This window comes from Oncorhynchus kisutch, linkage group LG8, assembly GCF_002021735.2.
Source record: "Oncorhynchus kisutch isolate 150728-3 linkage group LG8, Okis_V2, whole genome shotgun sequence".
Taxonomy (NCBI): domain Eukaryota; kingdom Metazoa; phylum Chordata; class Actinopteri; order Salmoniformes; family Salmonidae; genus Oncorhynchus; species Oncorhynchus kisutch.
Window position 1 is genome coordinate 74,226,657 of NC_034181.2, and position 19,392 is coordinate 74,246,048.

Consider the following 19,392-nt stretch of genomic DNA (forward strand, 5'->3'; position numbering starts at 1 on the left):
GAAGAGAGGGAAGTGGAGGAGAGGAGAGGGAAGTGGAGGAGAGGGAAGTGGAGGAGAGGAGAGGAAAGTGGAGGAGAGGAGAGGGAAGTGGAGGAGAGGGAAGTGGAGGAGAGGAGAGGGAAGTGGAGGAGAGGGAAGTGGAGGAGAGGAGAGGAAAGTGGAGGAGAGGGAAGTGGAGGATTGGAGAGGGAAGTGGAGGAGAGGGAAGTGGAGGAGAGGGAAGTGGAGGAGAGGGAAGTGGAGGAGATGAGAGGGAAGTGGAGGAGAGGAGAGGGAAGTGGAGGAGAGGAGAGGGAAGTGGAGGAGAGGGAAGTGGAGGAGAGGAGAGGGAAGTGGAAGAGAGGAGAGGGAAGTGGAGGAGAGGAGAGGGAAGTGGAGGAGAGGAGAGGGAAGTGGAGGAGAGGGAAGTGGAGGAGAGGGAAGTGGAGGAGAGGAGAGGAAAGTGGAAGAGAGGGAAGTGGAGGAGAGGAGAGGGAAGTGGAGGAGAGGAGAGGGAAGTGGAGGAGAGGAGAGGAAAGTGGAAGAGAGGGAAGTGGAGGAGAGGAGAGGGAAGTGGAGGAGAGGAGAGGAAAGTGTAGGAGAGGAGAGGGAAGTGGAGGAGAGGGAAGTGGAGGAGAGGAGAGGGAAGTGGAGGAGAGGGAAGTGGAGGAGAGGAGAGGAAAGTGGAGGAGAGGGAAGTGGAAGATTGGAGAGGGAAGTGGAGGAGAGGGAAGTGGAGGAGATGAGAGGGAAGTGGAGGAGAGGAGAGGGAAGTGGAGGAGAGGGAAGTGGAGGAGATGAGAGGGAAGTGGAGGAGAGGAGAGGGAAGTGGAGGAGAGGAGAGGGAAGTGGAGGAGAGGGAAGTGGAGGAGAGGAGAGGGAAGTGGAAGAGAGGAGAGGGAAGTGGAGGAGAGGAGAAGAGGAGAGGAGAGGGGGGCTTGCTTCTGCGCTAATAGAGCCACTTCCTTCCTAGCATGCAGCCTAGCTGTGGGACAGGCCTGAGGCACAGCCATCCATTCACACCAGTTTGCTTCTCACTGCATATTTTTTAGCCTTGTTTTCCATTCCCTGACACATGCTATATTACTGTTCAAGGGTTGAAAAAGATAGAGGCCATTTCTCCCAGAGATTCCCTGCAGGGCCTCAAAGAGGAAAATATATTCAGCAGCCAGAATAGAGAAGGTAGCACCTCTGGCAAACACAGTTTGAGAAAATCACAAGTAAGTTCCAGAATCGAAAAGTGGGGACATTTTTGGGGTTGTTTTAGGAACACACTATAAAGAACATACAGGGTTCCCTGGTTCCAAAACCTGAACCAAGTGTTAGCTTCAGACTGGTGTTATACCAGGAGCTACAGTCTAGTAATTACAACTGCTATGAATGTCAGACCATTGGTGATTGAGTTGACACAGGATCAGCCAATAGTCTGGTGGGAGAGCAGAGCCCTGTGTTTGTTTGTTTGTTTGTTTGTGTTTGTGTGTGTGTATGTGTGGGGGGGTGGCAGAGCAGAGTCAGAGTCCATCTCCTCTCCTCTGTGACAGTGCTCCACTACAGTAACTGCTGTACAGCTGCAGCCACACACAGCAGCTCTCAAACTGACCCAGCTATGACCTAGTTACCTCCCCTCACCCGCGACCCTCCCAACCAGCAGCAGCAAATGAGTGGTGCGGAGGGCACCACCACCCAGCCCTGTGCCTCAGCCCAGGCTACCCTGCCAGTCTGTCCTCAGAGAGGGGATGTCCCCGCCAGCATCGGATGCCAGCGGGTCTCCATGGAGGCCTCTCCTCTGTGAGCCAGCACTGCGCTCCATTGACTCACATGTGTATACACACACACCGCTGGGCACAGGCATAGCCATACACACACACACACAAACACACACACCTAATGTACACACACACACCAAACGTACACACATACACACACACCAAACGTACACACACACAGACCCCATGGGAGTGCAGTGATCCAGCCCCGTGGCCAGCTGCCTTGGCTAAGCCTCTGTATGGTCAGTGGTGTGCTGGCCTAGCCTGTCAGTGAAGCTGTTCCCCACTGGACCACATCCAGCTCTGTCTCAGTCTCTGAGCACTGGGAGACACATCTCTACTACTGGGGCCTGGGGAGCCTTACTCATTACTCCTTTGGTGCTTAGGTACATACCAAGACAAATGACCTTGGATTTAGTGAAGACGCAATCAAAACTCTGGAAATCTAGAATAAACACTTATTTACTCCACTGATAAGTATCAGATTATTACAGTATCATCAACCTTAACAACAGAACCGAGGCCAAAACATGTTCTATTAGTTCTAATACTTCCACAGGGAGTCATAACCAGGGGTCATCTATGTTTGGGCCAGTGGACTGTATGACTGTGGCTGATCTCTGTGACTGGAAGTGTGAGTGTAGAGACAGCTATGACTGTGAGTGTACTGTACCTACCAGGGCAGCTATGTGTCCCTGGGCCCCGACACTGGCCCCCGTGGTGCTGACGCTGTTGGGGAGGCGGCCGCGGACAGCTGGGACGGCCATGATGGCAGAGCTGGTGCCTGTGGTGGGGGTGGGGGTGGCTTTGGCCTGCGGCAGAGGCTGGATCAGGGAATGCTGAATGTTGAGCAGAGACAGCCGCAGGGCCGGGAGGCTTTTCTGTTGCCGGGCAGATCACACACAACAGGGGTATTAACATACCTTACATAGTAGAAACAAGCCATTAAATGTTTTTATATATTCTAAATTAGCAAATGTGCAAATTATTATTACATTGTTGTACAAATATAGATATCATTATAACAAATAATTGTCCCATATCGTGAATATTAAAATGACGTGTATTATACTTGACATGTATGCTCAATGGACAAGTGCTCATCCATTAGCCAAACATTTGGGACAAACACTCCAGCAGTAGACCTGAAAAATGTTTGGTCTGTGGCATATTTTGATGTAAACGTCCTAACATTGCATGACAACATGACTGTGTTTGTGGCTGGCTGGCTCTGCTCTGCTCAGGGAGGGAAGGCTGGGTGGCAGTGGCATGATGTGACACTCATCACGAATGGCTGGAGAGGCCTGCTGGCTACTGGCACAGACAGCTGCAGGGGCCACTGTCACACACAGTCTGAAGTCAGGCCAGGGGAGCGGCCCCTGCCTGGGTCACATGGGCTGGCCTCTCCACTGCCACTCTGGCTGTTTTACGTTCTCCACCTTTCTCCTGAAGGTTACACTTGCACACTTTCTTACATTGATTTTACAATGGTAGAAACTCCCAATGCTTTTACATCCATGACGAGGAGTGTCCAAATGTATCCTGAGTAGATACAGTACAAACCTTGAGGAAGGGGACCAGGTAGGGCTGAGGAGACGACTTGAGCTCTGACTGCAGTCTGTTGGTGAACTCCTCAGGCTCAATCTTAGCATCCTGTGAGCAGGAGAAGAGAGGGAGGTTTATTAACACCGTCAGCTTCTTGTTATGTGATGTGACACACTTGTACAACAGAGAGCAGAGCATGTGATTGAGGCGATGTGCAATGTGATTTCTGAGCACATTGAGATGAGGTGAAATCACCTCAATGACGGTGTTCATATTGATTTACATTTTAACATCCCCCTGGGATACATCTCATTAACAACTCTGAATAAATAATGTCCTAAACAACAGCATCACTCTGGATCATGTTAGAGTTTAATGATGCCATCTACAGATGAAGAAATACATTACATCACACAACCTGTCAATGTCAGAAATATTCTTCCTCCACTTTTAGAAAAAAGGGTTCCAAAATAGTTATTTGGCTCCCCATAGGAGAACCCTTTTTGGTTCCAGGTAGAAGCCTTTTTGGTTCCAGGTAGAATTATTTTGGGTTCCATGTATAACCTCTGTGTAAAGGACTCTACCTAGAATCAAAAGGGTTCTACCTGGAACCAAAAATCATTCTTCAAAGGGTTCTCTTATGTGAACAAAGAACCCTTTTCGGTTCTATATAGTACCTTTTTTTCTAAGAGTGTAGGGCAAAGAAAGTAGCATTCCATGTTTCTCTGTTGATAACACAGTAATGTAGAGATAATGTAGAAACAATGTAATGATGTGGTAATGTAGAGGTAAAATAATGAGTTACGGTAGTGAGACTCACCAGTAGATCCTGGACCAGTGACTTGACATTTTTGGAGGTCTCAGGTGACGGAGAGTTGTGGGAAGCCAGCTTTATCAGGGTGGCCAAGAAGTTCTTACACTTCTTCACATTCTCCTGCATCTCCTAGGAAATGGCAAAATAAGCATGTAAAGATATGATTTTATCAATAAATATGTAGGACACTATCGTTCCGTGTTTGGGGATCGGAGAGGACACCGGGGAAGATTGTGTTAGTGTATGTACATGTGTTTGTGTGTGAGGCTCTGCCACTATGCCCAGCTGTGTGGGGTCATGGCCATGGTGGTGACACAGCCAGCCAGCTGGCAGCTGTGACAGCACTGGGGGTTGAGGAGCCTAACCAGCCCAGAGGAGGCCGGCAGACTGGAGCAGAGCAGAGTGCAGACCTGGGAGATGACAGAGGCTCCTGGGGCTACAGGGGCGCTGGTCTGCTGGGGCAGGGCTGGCTGCGAGGCGGCCTGGGCCCCAGCCTGGACCTGGGCCTGGGGGGCCATTACCACGGGGGCCTGTTGGGGAGCCGTCACTGCCACAACCGGAGCCATGGGGCCCTTCTGGAAGAGCAAGGAGCAGACAGAGAGATAAACAGGACGTGAAGGGAGCTTCCAGCAAGGCCACAGAGAACAGGAGGGAAACAGCATGGCGCTCCTGTCACATCGGGTGTCCTGACTTCTGTGGACATTGCTGAACAGAGAAGAGGCGAGGAGAGGGGACTGGGGGACATTCAAGCAAAACAGCTCCTCCCAATAATGATGTACCTGACTAGAAAACCTTAAACATACCAGTAATCCCCCACCTGTGTTCCCCCACTGGTCTTGGACAAAACTATGTAAAGTGCAAGCTATACACAAATAATTTAATTTTGAATGAATATATCATTGAATAATTATTTCTCTATTCTGTTAAAAGGGTCAAATGGGATGCCCCCAGATTAGATAAACTTCTAGGTTTGTGTTGGTAAAAAGGTGAGGAGGAGGAGGAGGAGGAGGAAGAGGAGAAGATAGAAGAGGAACAGGATGGAGGGATGGGTAGAAGAGGAGGGTCTGACAGGGATGGAAGGATGGAGAGATGGCAAGTTCTGTAGTGGAGAGTCTGCTCACAGAAGGTGGCGCAGGGGAGGAGGAGATCTGGAGGACAGGGCTAGGAGTGGGAGACAGCACCATCTTGGCCTGGACAGGAGGAGGACATGGCCGAATAGCCTGAGAGGTCACAGGAGACTGCAGAAAATAAACAGAGAGCAAGAAAAAGAGACAGGGTCAGTGCAGGAGAGACAGGGTCAGTGCAGGAGAGACAGGGTCAGTGCAGGAGAGACAGGGTCAGTGCAGGGGAGACAGGGTCAGTGCAGGAGAGACAGGGTCAGTGCAGGAGAGACAGGGTCAGTGCAGGAGAGACAGGGTCAGTGCAGGAGAGACAGGGTCAGTGCAGGAGAGACAGGGTCAGTGCAGGAGAGACAGCGTCAGTGCAGGAGAGACAGCGTCAGTGCAGGAGAGACAGGGTCAGTGCAGGAGAGACAGGGTCAGTGCAGGAGAGACAGGGTCAGTGCAGGAGAGACAGGGTCAGTGCAGGAGAGACAGCGTCAGTGCAGGAGAGACAGCGTCAGTGCAGGAGAGACAGGGTCAGTGCAGGAGAGACAGCGTCAGTGCAGAAGAGACAGGGTCAGTGCAGGAGGGGCAGGTGAGACAGGGTCAGAGGTGGGGGGATGAAGAAGGAGAGAGAGGATGACAGAGAGAGGGGACAGAGAGAAAACACAAAAGCAATGTGCCTTCAAGACGAGGAGAAGGAGAAGTGCAACATGCCCTGAAGACGTGGAGGAGAAAGGTCATTATAGTAGGAAGTGACAGTAAATCACTGTGGATCCACAGGATGAAACAGAGAGGATCTGATCCAGAGAAGAACAGAAGAGAAAACACTGTGATGCTGATGCCGAGGTACAGTAATACTATTCAATGGGAAGGACTAAATAAGTTCCTTTAATACAATGAAGGTCACAACTAATATGAATGAATCAGTGTCCTTTGCTTGCTAATGTGCAAACTTGTTTTTTTTGCCATATCGGTATGAAATATCTGTTATTGTTTCAGCCAAGAATCAATCCTATATTGGTAGATCCCTACAATTTGTAATGACTCATCACTGCACAGTCCTTTACTGGACAATCCAGATTATTGTACCCACTGTCAAGACAGAAGACTCTCTTAATAGCACCAGGGAAGACAGTGAGAGGGAGGCTGGGCACTAAGTATCACAGTACCATGCTGGTTGGTGGGCTGGGCACTAAGTAACACAGTACCATGCTGGTTGGTGGGCTGGGCACTAAGTAACACAGTACCATGCTGGTAGGAGGGCTGGGTTTGGGCACTAAGTAACACAGTACCATGCTGGTAGGAGGGCTGTGGCTGGGCACTAAGTAACACAGTACCATGCTGGTAGGAGGGCTGGGCACTAAGTAACACAGTACCATGCTGGTAGGAGGGCTGTGGCTGGGCACTAAGTAACACAGTACCATGCTGGTAGGAGGGCTGTGGCTGGGCACTAAGTAACACAGTACCATGCTGGTAGGTGGGCTGGGCACTAAGTAACACAGTACCATGCTGGTAGGAGGGCTGTGGCTGGGCACTAAGTAACACAGTACCATGCTGGTAGGAGGGCTGTGGCTGGGCACTAAGTAACACAGTACCATGCTGGTAGGAGGGCTGGGTTTGGGCACTAAGTAACACAGTACCATGCTGGTAGGAGGGCTGTGGCTGGGCACTAAGTAACACAGTACCATGCTGGTAGGAGGGCTTTGGCTGGGCACTAAGTAACACAGTACCATGCTGGTAGGAGGGCTGTGGCTGGGCACTAAGTAACACAGTACCATGCTGGTAGGTGGGCTGGGCACTAAGTAACACAGTACCATGCTGGAAGGAAGGCTGGGTTTGGGCACTAAGTAACACAGTACCATGCTGGTAGGAGGACTGGGCACTAAGTAACACAGTACCATGCTGGTAGGTGGGCTGGGAACTAAGTAACACAGTACCATGCTGGTAGGAGGGCTGGGGCTGGGCACTAAGTAACACAGTACCATGCTGGTAGGAGGGCTGGGGCTGGGCACTAAGTAACACAGTACCATGCTGGTAGGAGGGCTGGGTTTGGGCACTAAGTAACACAGTACCATGCTGGTAGGAGGGCTGTGGCTAGGCACTAAGTAACACAGTACCATGCTGGTAGGAGGGCTGGGTTTGGGCACTAAGTAACACAGTACCATGCTGGTAGGAGGGCTGTGGCTGGGCACTAAGTAACACAGTACCATACTGGTAGGAGGGCTGGGCACTAAGTAACACAGTACCATGCTGGTAGGAGGACTGGGCACTAAGTAACACAGTACCATGCTGGTAGGTGGGCTGGGCACTAAGTAACACAGTACCATGCTGGTAGGAGGACTGGGCACTAAGTAACACAGTACCATGCTGGTAGGTGGGCTGGGAACTAAGTAACACAGTACCATGCTGGTAGGAGGGCTGGGGCTGGGCACTAAGTAACACAGTACCATGCTGGTAGGAGGGCTGGGTTTGGGCACTAAGTAACACAGTACCATGCTGGTAGGAGGGCTGTGGCTGGGCACTAAGTAACACAGTACCATGCTGGTAGGAGGGCTGGGTTTGGGCACTAAGTAACACAGTACCATGCTGGTAGGAGGGCTGTGGCTGGGCACTAAGTAACACAGTACCATGCTGGTAGGAGGGCTGGGTTTGGGCACTAAGTAACACAGTACCATGCTGATAGGAGGGTTGGGTTTGGGCACTAAGTAACACAGTACCATGCTGGTAGGAGGGCTGTGGCTGGGCACTAAGTAACACAGTACCATGCTGGTAGGAAGGATGGGTTTGGGCACTAAGTAACACAGTACCATGCTGGTAGGAGAGCTGGACACTAAGTAACACAGTACAATGCTGGTAGGAGGGCTGTGGCTGGGCACTAAGTAACACACTACCATGCTGGTAGGAGGGCTGTGGCTGGGCACTAAGTAACACAGTACCATGCTGGTAGGAGGGCTGGGTTTGGGCACTAAGTAACACAGTACCATGCTGGTAGGAGGGCTGTGGCTGGGCACTAAGTAACACAGTACCATGCTGGTAGGAGGGCTGTGGCTGGGCACTAAGTAACACAGTACCATGCTGGTAGGAAGGCTGGGTTTGGGCACTAAGTAACACAGTACCATGCTGGTAGGAGGGCTGGGTTTGGGCACTAAGTAACACAGTACCATGCTGGTAGGAGGGCTGTGGCTGGGCACTAAGGAACACAGTACCATGCTGGTGGGAGGGCTGTGGCTGGGCACTAAGTAACACAGTACCATGCTGGTAGGAGGGCTGTGTCTGGGCACTAAGTAACACAGTACCATGTTGGTAGGAGGGCTGTGTCTGGGCACTAAGTAACACAGTACCATGTTGGTAGGAGGGCTGGGCACTAAGTAACACAGTACCATGTTGTTAGGAGGGCTGGGGCTGGGCACTAAGTAACACAGTACCATGCTGGTAGGAAGGCTGTGGCTGGGCACTAAGTAACACAGTACCATGCTGGTAGGAGGGATGGGCACTAAGTAACACAGTACCATGCTGGTAGGAGGGCTGGGGCTGAGCACTAAGTAACACAGTACCATGCTGGTAGGAGGGCTGGGGCTGAGCACTAAGTAACACAGTACCATGCTGGTAGGAGGGCTGGGGCTGAGCACTAAGTAACACAGTACCATGCTGGTAGGAGGGATGGGCACTAAGTAACACAGTACCATACTGGTAGGTAGGCTGGGGCTGGGCAATAAGTAACACAGTACCATGCTGGTAGGAGGGATGGGCACTAAGTAACACAGTACCATGCTGGTAGGAGGGATGGGCACTAAGTAACACAGTACCATGCTGGTAGGAGGGATGGGCACTAAGAAACACAGTACCATGCTGGTAGGAGGGCTGGGCACTAAGTAACACAGTACCATGCTGGTAGGCGGGATGGGCACTAAGTAACACAGTACCATGCTGGTAGGAGGGCTGTGGCTGGGCACTAAGTAACACAGTACCATGCTGGTAGGTGGGCTGGGGCTGGGCACTAAGTAACACAGTACCATGCTGGTAGGAGGGCTGGGGCTGGGCACTAAGTAACACAGTACCATGCTGGTAGGAGGGCTGTGGCTGGGCACTAAGTAACACAGTACCATGCTGGTAGGTGGGCTGGGGCTGGGCACTAAGTAACACAGTACCATGCTGGTAGGAGGGCTGGGGCTGGGCACTAAGTAACACAGTACCATGCTGGTAGGAGGGCTGGGTTTGAGCACTAAGTAACACAGTACCATGCTGGTAGGAGGGTTGGGGCTGGGTACTAAGTAACACAGTACCATGCTGGTAGGAGGAATGGGTTTGGCCACTAAGTAACACAGTACCATGCTGGTAGGAGGGCTGTGGCTGGGCACAAAGTAACACAGTACCATGCTGGTAGGAGGGCTGTGGCTGGGCACTAAGTAACACAGTACCATGCTGGTAGGAGGGCTGGGGCTGGGCACTAAGTAACACAGTACCATGCTGGTAGGAGGGCTGGGTTTGGGCACTAAGTAACACAGTACCATGCTGGTAGGAGGGCTGTGGCTGGGCACTAAGTAACACAGTACCATGCTGGTAGGAGGGCTGGGTTTGGGCACTAAGTAACACAGTACCATGCTGGTAGGAGGGCTGTGGCTGGGCACTAAGTAACACAGTACCATGCTGGTAGGAGGGCTGGGTTTGGGCACTAAGTAACACAGTACCATGCTGATAGGAGGGTTGGGTTTGGGCACTAAGTAACACAGTACCATGCTGGTAGGAGGGCTGTGGCTGGGCACTAAGTAACACAGTACCATGCTGGTAGGAAGGATGGGTTTGGGCACTAAGTAACACAGTACCATGCTGGTAGGAGAGCTGGACACTAAGTAACACAGTACAATGCTGGTAGGAGGGCTGTGGCTGGGCACTAAGTAACACAGTACCATGCTGGTAGGAGGGCTGTGGCTGGGCACTAAGTAACACAGTACCATGCTGGTAGGAGGGCTGGGTTTGGGCACTAAGTAACACAGTACCATGCTGGTAGGAGGGCTGTGGCTGGGCACTAAGTAACACAGTACCATGCTGGTAGGAGGGCTGTGGCTGGGCACTAAGTAACACAGTACCATGCTGGTAGGAAGGCTGGGTTTGGGCACTAAGTAACACAGTACCATGCTGGTAGGAGGGCTGGGTTTGGGCACTAAGTAACACAGTACCATGCTGGTAGGAGGGCTGTGGCTGGGCACTAAGGAACACAGTACCATGTTGGTAGGAGGGCTGTGTCTGGGCACTAAGTAACACAGTACCATGTTGGTAGGAGGGCTGGGCACTAAGTAACACAGTACCATGTTGTTAGGAGGGCTGGGGCTGGGCACTAAGTAACACAGTACCATGCTGGTAGGAGGGATGGGCACTAAGTAACACAGTACCATGCTGGTAGGAGGGCTGGGTCTGAGCACTAAGTAACACAGTACCATGCTGGTAGGAGGGATGGGCACTAAGTAACACAGTACCATGCTGGTAGGAGGGCTGTGGCTGGGCACTAAGTAACACAGTACCATGCTGGTAGGAGGGCTGGGTTTGGGCACTAAGTAACACAGTACCATGCTGGTAGGAGGGCTGTGGCTGGGCACTAAGTAACACAGTACCATGCTGGTAGGTGGGCTGGGCACTAAGTAACACAGTACCATGCTGGTAGGAGGGCTGGAGCTGGGCACTAAGTAACACAGTACCACGCTGGTAGGAGGGCTTTGGCTGGGCACTAAGTAACACAGTACCATGCTGGTAGGAGGGCTGTGGCTGGGCACTAAGTAACACAGTACCATGCTGGTAGGTGGGCTGGGCACTAAGTAACACAGTACCATGCTGGAAGGAAGGCTGGGTTTGGGCACTAAGTAACACAGTACCATGCTGATAGGAGGGTTGGGTTTGGGCACTAAGTAACACAGTACCATGCTGGTAGGAGGGCTGTGGCTGGGCACTAAGTAACACAGTACCATGCTGGTAGGAAGAATGGGTTTGGGCACTAAGTAACACAGTACCATGCTGGTAGGAGAGCTGGACACTAAGTAACACAGTACAATGCTGGTAGGAGGGCTGTGGCTGGGCACTAAGTAACACACTACCATGCTGGTAGGAGGGCTGTGGCTGGGCACTAAGTAACACAGTACCATGCTGGTAGGAGGGCTGGGTTTGGGCACTAAGTAACACAGTACCATGCTGGTAGGAGGGCTGTGGCTGGGCACTAAGTAACACAGTACCATGCTGGTAGGAGGGCTGTGGCTGGGCACTAAGTAACACAGTACCATGCTGGTAGGAAGGCTGGGTTTGGGCACTAAGTAACACAGTACCATGCTGGTAGGAGGGCTGGGTTTGGGCACTAAGTAACACAGTACCATGCTGGTAGGAGGGCTGTGGCTGGGCACTAAGGAACACAGTACCATGCTGGTGGGAGGGCTGTGGCTGGGCACTAAGTAACACAGTACCATGTTGTTAGGAGGGCTGGGGCTGGGCACTAAGTAACACAGTACCATGCTGGTAGGAGAGCTGGACACTAAGTAACACAGTACAATGCTGGTAGGAGGGCTGTGGCTGGGCACTAAGTAACACAGTACCATGCTGGTAGGAGGGATGGGCACTAAGTAACACAGTACCATGCTGGTAGGAGGGCTGGGTCTGAGCACTAAGTAACACAGTACCATGCTGGTAGGCGGGATGGGCACTAAGTAACACAGTACCATGCTGGTAGGAGGGCTGTGGCTGGGCACTAAGTAACACAGTACCATGCTGGTAGGTGGGCTGGGGCTGGGCACTAAGTAACACAGTACCATGCTGGTAGGAGGGCTGGGGCTGGGCACTAAGTAACATAGTACCATGCTGGTAGGAGGGCTGTGGCTGGGCACTAAGTAACACAGTACCATGCTGGTAGGTGGGCTGGGGCTGGGCACTAAGTAACACAGTACCATGCTGGTAGGAGGGCTGGGGCTGGGCACTAAGTAACACAGTACCATGCTGGTAGGAGGGCTGGGTTTGAGCACTAAGTAACACAGTACCATGCTGGTAGGAGGGTTGGGGCTGGGTACTAAGTAACACAGTACCATGCTGGTAGGAGGAATGGGTTTGGCCACTAAGTAACACAGTACCATGCTGGTAGGAGGGCTGTGGCTGGGCACAAAGTAACACAGTACCATGCTGGTAGGAGGGCTGTGGCTGGGCACTAAGTAACACAGTACCATGCTGGTAGGAGGGCTGGGGCTGGGCACTAAGTAACACAGTACCATGCTGGTAGGAGGGCTGGGTTTGGGCACTAAGTAACACAGTACCATGCTGGTAGGAGAGCTGTGGCTGGGCACTAAGTAACACAGTACCATGCTGGTAGGAGGGCTGGGTTTGGGCACTAAGTAACACAGTACCATGCTGGTAGGAGGGCTGTGGCTGGGCACTAAGTAACACAGTACCATGCTGGTAGGAGGGCTGGGTTTGGGCACTAAGTAACACAGTACCATGCTGATAGGAGGGTTGGGTTTGGGCACTAAGTAACACAGTACCATGCTGGTAGGAGAGCTGGACAATAAGTAACACAGTACAATGCTGGTAGGAGGGCTGTGGCTGGGCACTAAGTAACACACTACCATGCTGGTAGGAGGGCTGTGGCTGGGCACTAAGTAACACAGTACCATGCTGGTAGGAGGGCTGGGTTTGGGCACTAAGTAACACAGTACCATGCTGGTAGGAGGGCTGTGGCTGGGCACTAAGTAACACAGTACCATGCTGGTAGGAGGGCTGTGGCTGGGCACTAAGTAACACAGTCCCATGCTGGTAGGAAGGCTGGGTTTGGGCACTAAATAACACAGTACCATGCTGGTAGGAGGGCTGGGTTTGGGCACTAAGTAACACAGTACCATGCTGGTAGGAGGGCTGTGTCTGGGCACTAAGTAACACAGTACCATGTTGGTAGGAGGGCTGGGCACTAAGTAACACAGTACCATGTTGTTAGGAGGGCTGGGGCTGGGCACTAAGTAACACAGTACCATGCTGGTAGGAAGGCTGTGGCTGGGCACTAAGTAACACAGTACCATGCTGGTAGGAGGGATGGGCACTAAGTAACACAGTACCATGCTGGTAGGAGAGCTGGACAATAAGTAACACAGTACAATGCTGGTAGGAGGGCTGTGGCTGGGCACTAAGTAACACACTACCATGCTGGTAGGAGGGCTGTGGTTGGGCACTAAGTAACACAGTACCATGCTGGTAGGAGGGCTGGGTTTGGGCACTAAGTAACACAGTACCATGCTGGTAGGAGGGCTGTGGCTGGGCACTAAGTAACACAGTACCATGCTGGTAGGAGGGCTGTGGCTGGGCACTAAGTAACACAGTACCATGCTGGTAGGAAGGCTGGGTTTGGGCACTAAGTAACACAGTACCATGCTGGTAGGAGGGCTGGGTTTGGGCACTAAGTAACACAGTACCATGCTGGTAGGAGGGCTGTGTCTGGGCACTAAGTAACACAGTACCATGTTGGTAGGAGGGCTGGGCACTAAGTAACACAGTACCATGTTGTTAGGAGGGCTGGGGCTGGGCACTAAGTAACACAGTACCATGCTGGTAGGAAGGCTGTGGCTGGGCACTAAGTAACACAGTACCATGCTGGTAGGAGGGATGGGCACTAAGTAACACAGTACCATGCTGGTAGGAGGGCTGGGTCTGAGCACTAAGTAACACAGTACCATGCTGGTAGGAGGGATGGGCACGAAGTAACACAGTACCATGCTGGTAGGAGGGCTGGGGCTGAGCACTAAGTAACACAGTACCATGCTGGTAGGAGGGCTGGGGCTGAGCACTAAGTAACACAGTACCATGCTGGTAGGAGGGCTGGGGCTGAGCACTAAGTAACACAGTACCATGCTGGTAGGAGGGCTGGGCACTAAGTAACACAGTACCATACTGGTAGGTAGGCTGGGGCTGGGCAATAAGTAACACAGTACCATGATGGTAGGAGGGATGGGCACTAAGTAACACAGTACCATGCTGGTAGGAGGGATGGGCACTAAGTAACACAGTACCATGCTGGTAGGAGGGATGGGCACTAAGAAACACAGTACCATGCTGGTAGGAGGCTGGGCACTAAGTAACACAGTACCATGCTGGTAGGCTGGGGCTGGGCAATAAGTAACACAGTACCATGCTGGTAGGAGGGATGGGCACTAAGTAACACAGTACCATGCTGGTAGGAGGGATGGGCACTAAGTAACACAGTACCATGCTGGTAGGAGGGATGGGCACTAAGAAACACAGTACCATGCTGGTAGGAGGGCTGGGCACTAAGTAACACAGTACCATGCTGGTAGGCGGGATGGGCACTAAGTAACACAGTACCATGCTGGTAGGAGGGCTGTGGCTGGGCACTAAGTAACACAGTACCATGCTGGTAGGAGGGCTGTGGCTGGGCACTAAGTAACACAGTACCATGCTGGTAGGAGGGCTGGGTTTGGGCACTAAGTAACACAGTACCATGCTGATAGGAGGGTTGGGTTTGGGCACTAAGTAACACAGTACCATGCTGGTAGGAGGGCTGTGGCTGGGCACTAAGTAACACAGTACCATGCTGGTAGGAAGGATGGGTTTGGGCACTAAGTAACACAGTACCATGCTGGTAGGAGAGCTGGACAATAAGTAACACAGTACAATGCTGGTAGGAGGGCTGTGGCTGGGCACTAAGTAACACACTACCATGCTGGTAGGAGGGCTGTGGCTGGGCACTAAGTAACACAGTACCATGCTGGTAGGAGGGCTGAGTTTGGGCACTAAGTAACACAGTACCATGCTGGTAGGAGGGCTGTGGCTGGGCACTAAGTAACACAGTACCATGCTGGTAGGAGGGCTGTGGCTGGGCACTAAGTAACACAGTACCATGCTGGTAGGAAGGCTGGGTTTGGGCACTAAGTAACACAGTACCATGCTGGTAGGAGGGCTGGGTTTGGGCACTAAGTAACACAGTAGCATGCTGGTAGGAGGGCTGGGGCTGGGCACTAAGGAACACAGTACCATGTTGGTAGGAGGGCTGTGTCTGGGCACTAAGTAACACAGTACCATGTTGGTAGGAGGGCTGGGCACTAAGTAACACAGTACCATGTTGTTAGGAGGGCTGGGGCTGGGCACTAAGTAACACAGTACCATGCTGGTAGGAAGGCTGTGGCTGGGCACTAAGTAACACAGTACCATGCTGGTAGGAGGGATGGGCACTAAGTAACACAGTACCATGCTGGTAGGAGGGCTGGGTCTGAGCACTAAGTAACACAGTACCATGCTGGTAGGAGGGATGGGCACGAAGTAACACAGTACCATGCTGGTAGGAGGGCTGGGGCTGAGCACTAAGTAACACAGTACCATGCTGGTAGGAGGGCTGGGGCTGAGCACTAAGTAACACAGTACCATGCTGGTAGGAGGGCTGGGGCTGAGCACTAAGTAACACAGTACCATGCTGGTAGGAGGGATGGGCACTAAGTAACACAGTACCATACTGGTAGGTAGGCTGGGGCTGGGCAATAAGTAACACAGTACCATGCTGGTAGGAGGGATGGGCACTAAGTAACACAGTACCATGCTGGTAGGAGGGATGGGCACTAAGTAACACAGTACCATGCTGGTAGGAGGGATGGGCACTAAGAAACACAGTACCATGCTGGTAGGAGGGCTGGGCACTAAGTAACACAGTACCATGCTGGTAGGCGGGATGGGCACTAAGTAACACAGTACCATGCTGGTAGGAGGGCTGTGGCTGGGCACTAAGTAACACAGTACCATGCTGGTAGGTGGGCTGGGGCTGGGCACTAAGTAACACAGTACCATGCTGGTAGGAGGGCTGGGGCTGGGCACTAAGTAACACAGTACCATGCTGGTAGGAGGGCTGTGGCTGGGCACTAAGTAACACAGTACCATGCTGGTAGGTGGGCTGGGGCTGGGCACTAAGTAACACAGTACCATGCTGGTAGGAGGGCTGGGGCTGGGCACTAAGTAACACAGTACCATGCTGGTAGGAGGGCTGGGTTTGAGCACTAAGTAACACAGTACCATGCTGGTAGGAGGGTTGGGGCTGGGTACTAAGTAACACAGTACCATGCTGGTAGGAGGAATGGGTTTGGCCACTAAGTAACACAGTACCATGCTGGTAGGAGGGCTGTGGCTGGGCACAAAGTAACACAGTACCATGCTGGTAGGAGGGCTGTGGCTGGGCACTAAGTAACACAGTACCATGCTGGTAGGAGGGCTGGGTTTGGGCACTAAGTAACACAGTACCATGCTGGTAGGAGGGCTGTGGCTGGGCACTAAGTAACACAGTACCATGCTGGTAGGAGGGCTGTGGCTGGGCACTAAGTAACACAGTACCATGCTGGTACGAGGGCTGGGCACTAAGTAACACAGTACCATGCTGGTAGGAAGGCTGGGTTTGGGCACTAAGTAACACAGTACCATGCTGGTAGGAAGGCTGGGTTTGGGCACTAAGTAACACAGTACCATGCTGGTAGGAGGGCTGGGCACTAAGTAACACAGTACAATGCTGGTAGGAGGGCTGTGACTGGGCACTAAGTAACACAGTACCATGCTGGTAGGAGGGCTGTGGTTGGGCACTAAGGAACACAGTACCATGCTGGTAGGAGGGCTGTGGCTGGGCACGAAGTAACACAGTACCATGCTGGTAGGAGGGCTGGGCACTATGTAACACAGTACCATAATGATAGGATGGCTGGGTTTGGGCACTAAGTAACACAGTACCATGCTGGTAGGAGGGCTGGGCACTAAGTAACACAGTACCATGCTGGTAGGTGGGCTGGACACTAAGTAACACAGTACCATGCTGGTAGGAGGACTGGGCACTAAGTAACACAGTACCATGCTGGTAGGAGGGCTGGGGCTGGGCACTAAGTAACACAGTACCATGCTGGTAGGAGGGCTGGGGCTGGGCACTAAGTAACACAGTACCATGCTGGTAGGAGGGCTGGGTTTGGGCACTAAGTAACACAGTACCATGCTGGTAGGAGGGCTGTGGCTGGGCACTAAGTAACACAGTACCATGCTGGTAGGAGGGCTGGGGCTGGGCACTAAGTAACACAGTACCATGCTGGTAGGAGGGCTGGGTTTTGGCACTAAGTAACACAGTACCATGCTGGTAGGAGGGCTGTGGCTGGGCACTAAGTAACACAGTACCATGCTGGTAGGAGGGCTGGGTTTGGGCACTAAGTAACACAGTACCATGCTGGTAGGAGGGCTTTGGCTGGGCACTAAGTAACACAGTACCATGCTGGTAGGAAGGATGGGTTTGGGCACTAAGTAACACAGTACCATGCCGGTAGGAAGGCTGGGTTTGGGCACTAAGTAACACAGTACCATGCTGGTAGGAGGGCTGGGCACTAAGTAACACAGTACCATGCTGATAGGAGGGTTGGGTTTGGGCACTAAGTAACACAGTACCATGCTGGTAGGAGGGCTGTGGCTGGGCACTAAGTAACACAGTACCATGCTGGTAGGAAGGATGGGTTTGGGCACTAAGTAACACAGTACCATGCTGGTAGGAGGGCTGGGTCTGAGCACTAAGTAACACAGTACCATGCTGGTAGGAGGGATGGGCACTAAGTAACACAGTACCATGCTGGTAGGAGGGCTGTGGCTGGGCACTAAGTAACACAGTACCATGCTGGTAGGAGGGCTGGGTTTGGGCACTAAGTAACACAGTACCATGCTGGTAGGAGGGCTGTGGCTGGGCACTAAGTAACACAGTACCATGCTGGTAGGTGGGCTGGGCACTAAGTAACACAGTACCATGCTGGTAGGAGGGCTGGAGCTGGGCACTAAGTAACACAGTACCACGCTGGTAGGAGGGCTTTGGCTGGGCACTAAGTAACACAGTACCATGCTGGTAGGAGGGCTGTGGCTGGGCACTAAGTAACACAGTACCATGCTGGTAGGTGGGCTGGGCACTAAGTAACACAGTACCATGCTGGAAGGAAGGCTGGGTTTGGGCACTAAGTAACACAGTACCATGCTGGTAGGAAGGCTGGGTTTGGGCACTAAGTAACACAGTACCATGCTGGTAGGAGGGCTGTGGCTGGGCACTAAGTAACACAGTACCATGCTGGTAGGTGGGCTGGGAACTAAGTAACACAGTACCATGCTGGTAGGAGGGCTGGGGCTGGGCACTAAGTAACACAGTACCATGCTGGTAGGAGGGCTGGGGCTGGGCACTAAGTAACACAGTACCATGCTGGTAGGAGGGCTGGGTTTGGGCACTAAGTAACACAGTACCATGCTGGTAGGAGGGCTGTGGCTAGGCACTAAGTAACACAGTACCATGCTGGTAGGAGGGCTGGGTTTGGGCACTAAGTAACACAGTACCATGCTGGTAGGAGGGCTGTGGCTGGGCACTAAGTAACACAGTACCATACTGGTAGGAGGGCTGGGCACTAAGTAACACAGTACCATGCTGGTAGGAGGACTGGGCACTAAGTAACACAGTACCATGCTGGTAGGTGGGCTGGGCACTAAGTAACACAGTACCATGCTGGTAGGAGGACTGGGCACTAAGTAACACAGTACCATGCTGGTAGGTGGGCTGGGAACTAAGTAACACAGTACCATGCTGGTAGGAGGGCTGGGGCTGGGCACTAAGTAACACAGTACCATGCTGGTAGGAGGGCTGGGGCTGGGCACTAAGTAGCACAGTACCATGCTGGTAGGAGGGCTGGGTTTGGGCACTAAGTAACACAGTACCATGCTGGTAGGAGGGCTGTGGCTGGGCACTAAGTAACACAGTACCATGCTGGTAGGAGGGCTGGGTTTGGGCACTAAGTAACACAGTACCATGCTGGTAGGAGGGCTGTGGCTGGGCACTAAGTAACACAGTACCATGCTGGTAGGAGGGCTGGGTTTGGGCACTAAGTAACACAGTACCATGCTGATAGGAGGGTTGGGTTTGGGCACTAAGTAACACAGTACCATGCTGGTAGGAGGGCTGTGGCTGGGCACTAAGTAACACAGTACCATGCTGGTAGGAGGGCTGTGGCTGGGCACTAAGTAACACAGTACCATGCTGGTAGGAGGGCTGGGGCTGGGCACTAAGTAACACAGTACCATGCTGGTAGGAGGGCTGGGTTTGGGCACTAAGTAACACAGTACCATGCTGGTAGGAGGGCTGTGGCTGGGCACTAAGTAACACAGTACCATGCTGGTA

At 52.5% G+C, this 19,392-nt stretch overlaps 1 protein-coding gene across 2 annotated transcripts in view; it reads right to left on the reverse strand.

The window, feature by feature from the left end:
- LOC109882937 (transcription initiation factor TFIID subunit 4) overlaps positions 1-19,392 on the reverse strand; it is a 151,789-nt gene that overhangs the window by 71,072 nt on the left and 61,325 nt on the right. The window contains exons 3-7 of one of the 2 annotated variants that reach the window (XM_031831203.1): positions 5,226-5,342; positions 4,515-4,679; positions 4,111-4,233; positions 3,309-3,398; positions 2,423-2,626 (exon numbers count right to left, since the gene is read on the reverse strand). In XM_031831203.1, the coding sequence (XP_031687063.1) occupies positions 2,423-2,626; positions 3,309-3,398; positions 4,111-4,233; positions 4,515-4,679; positions 5,226-5,342 (699 nt within the window). The remainder of the gene's footprint in view (positions 1-2,422; positions 2,627-3,308; positions 3,399-4,110; positions 4,234-4,514; positions 4,680-5,225; positions 5,343-19,392) is intronic. The other variant, XM_031831204.1, reaches the window with a different exon arrangement.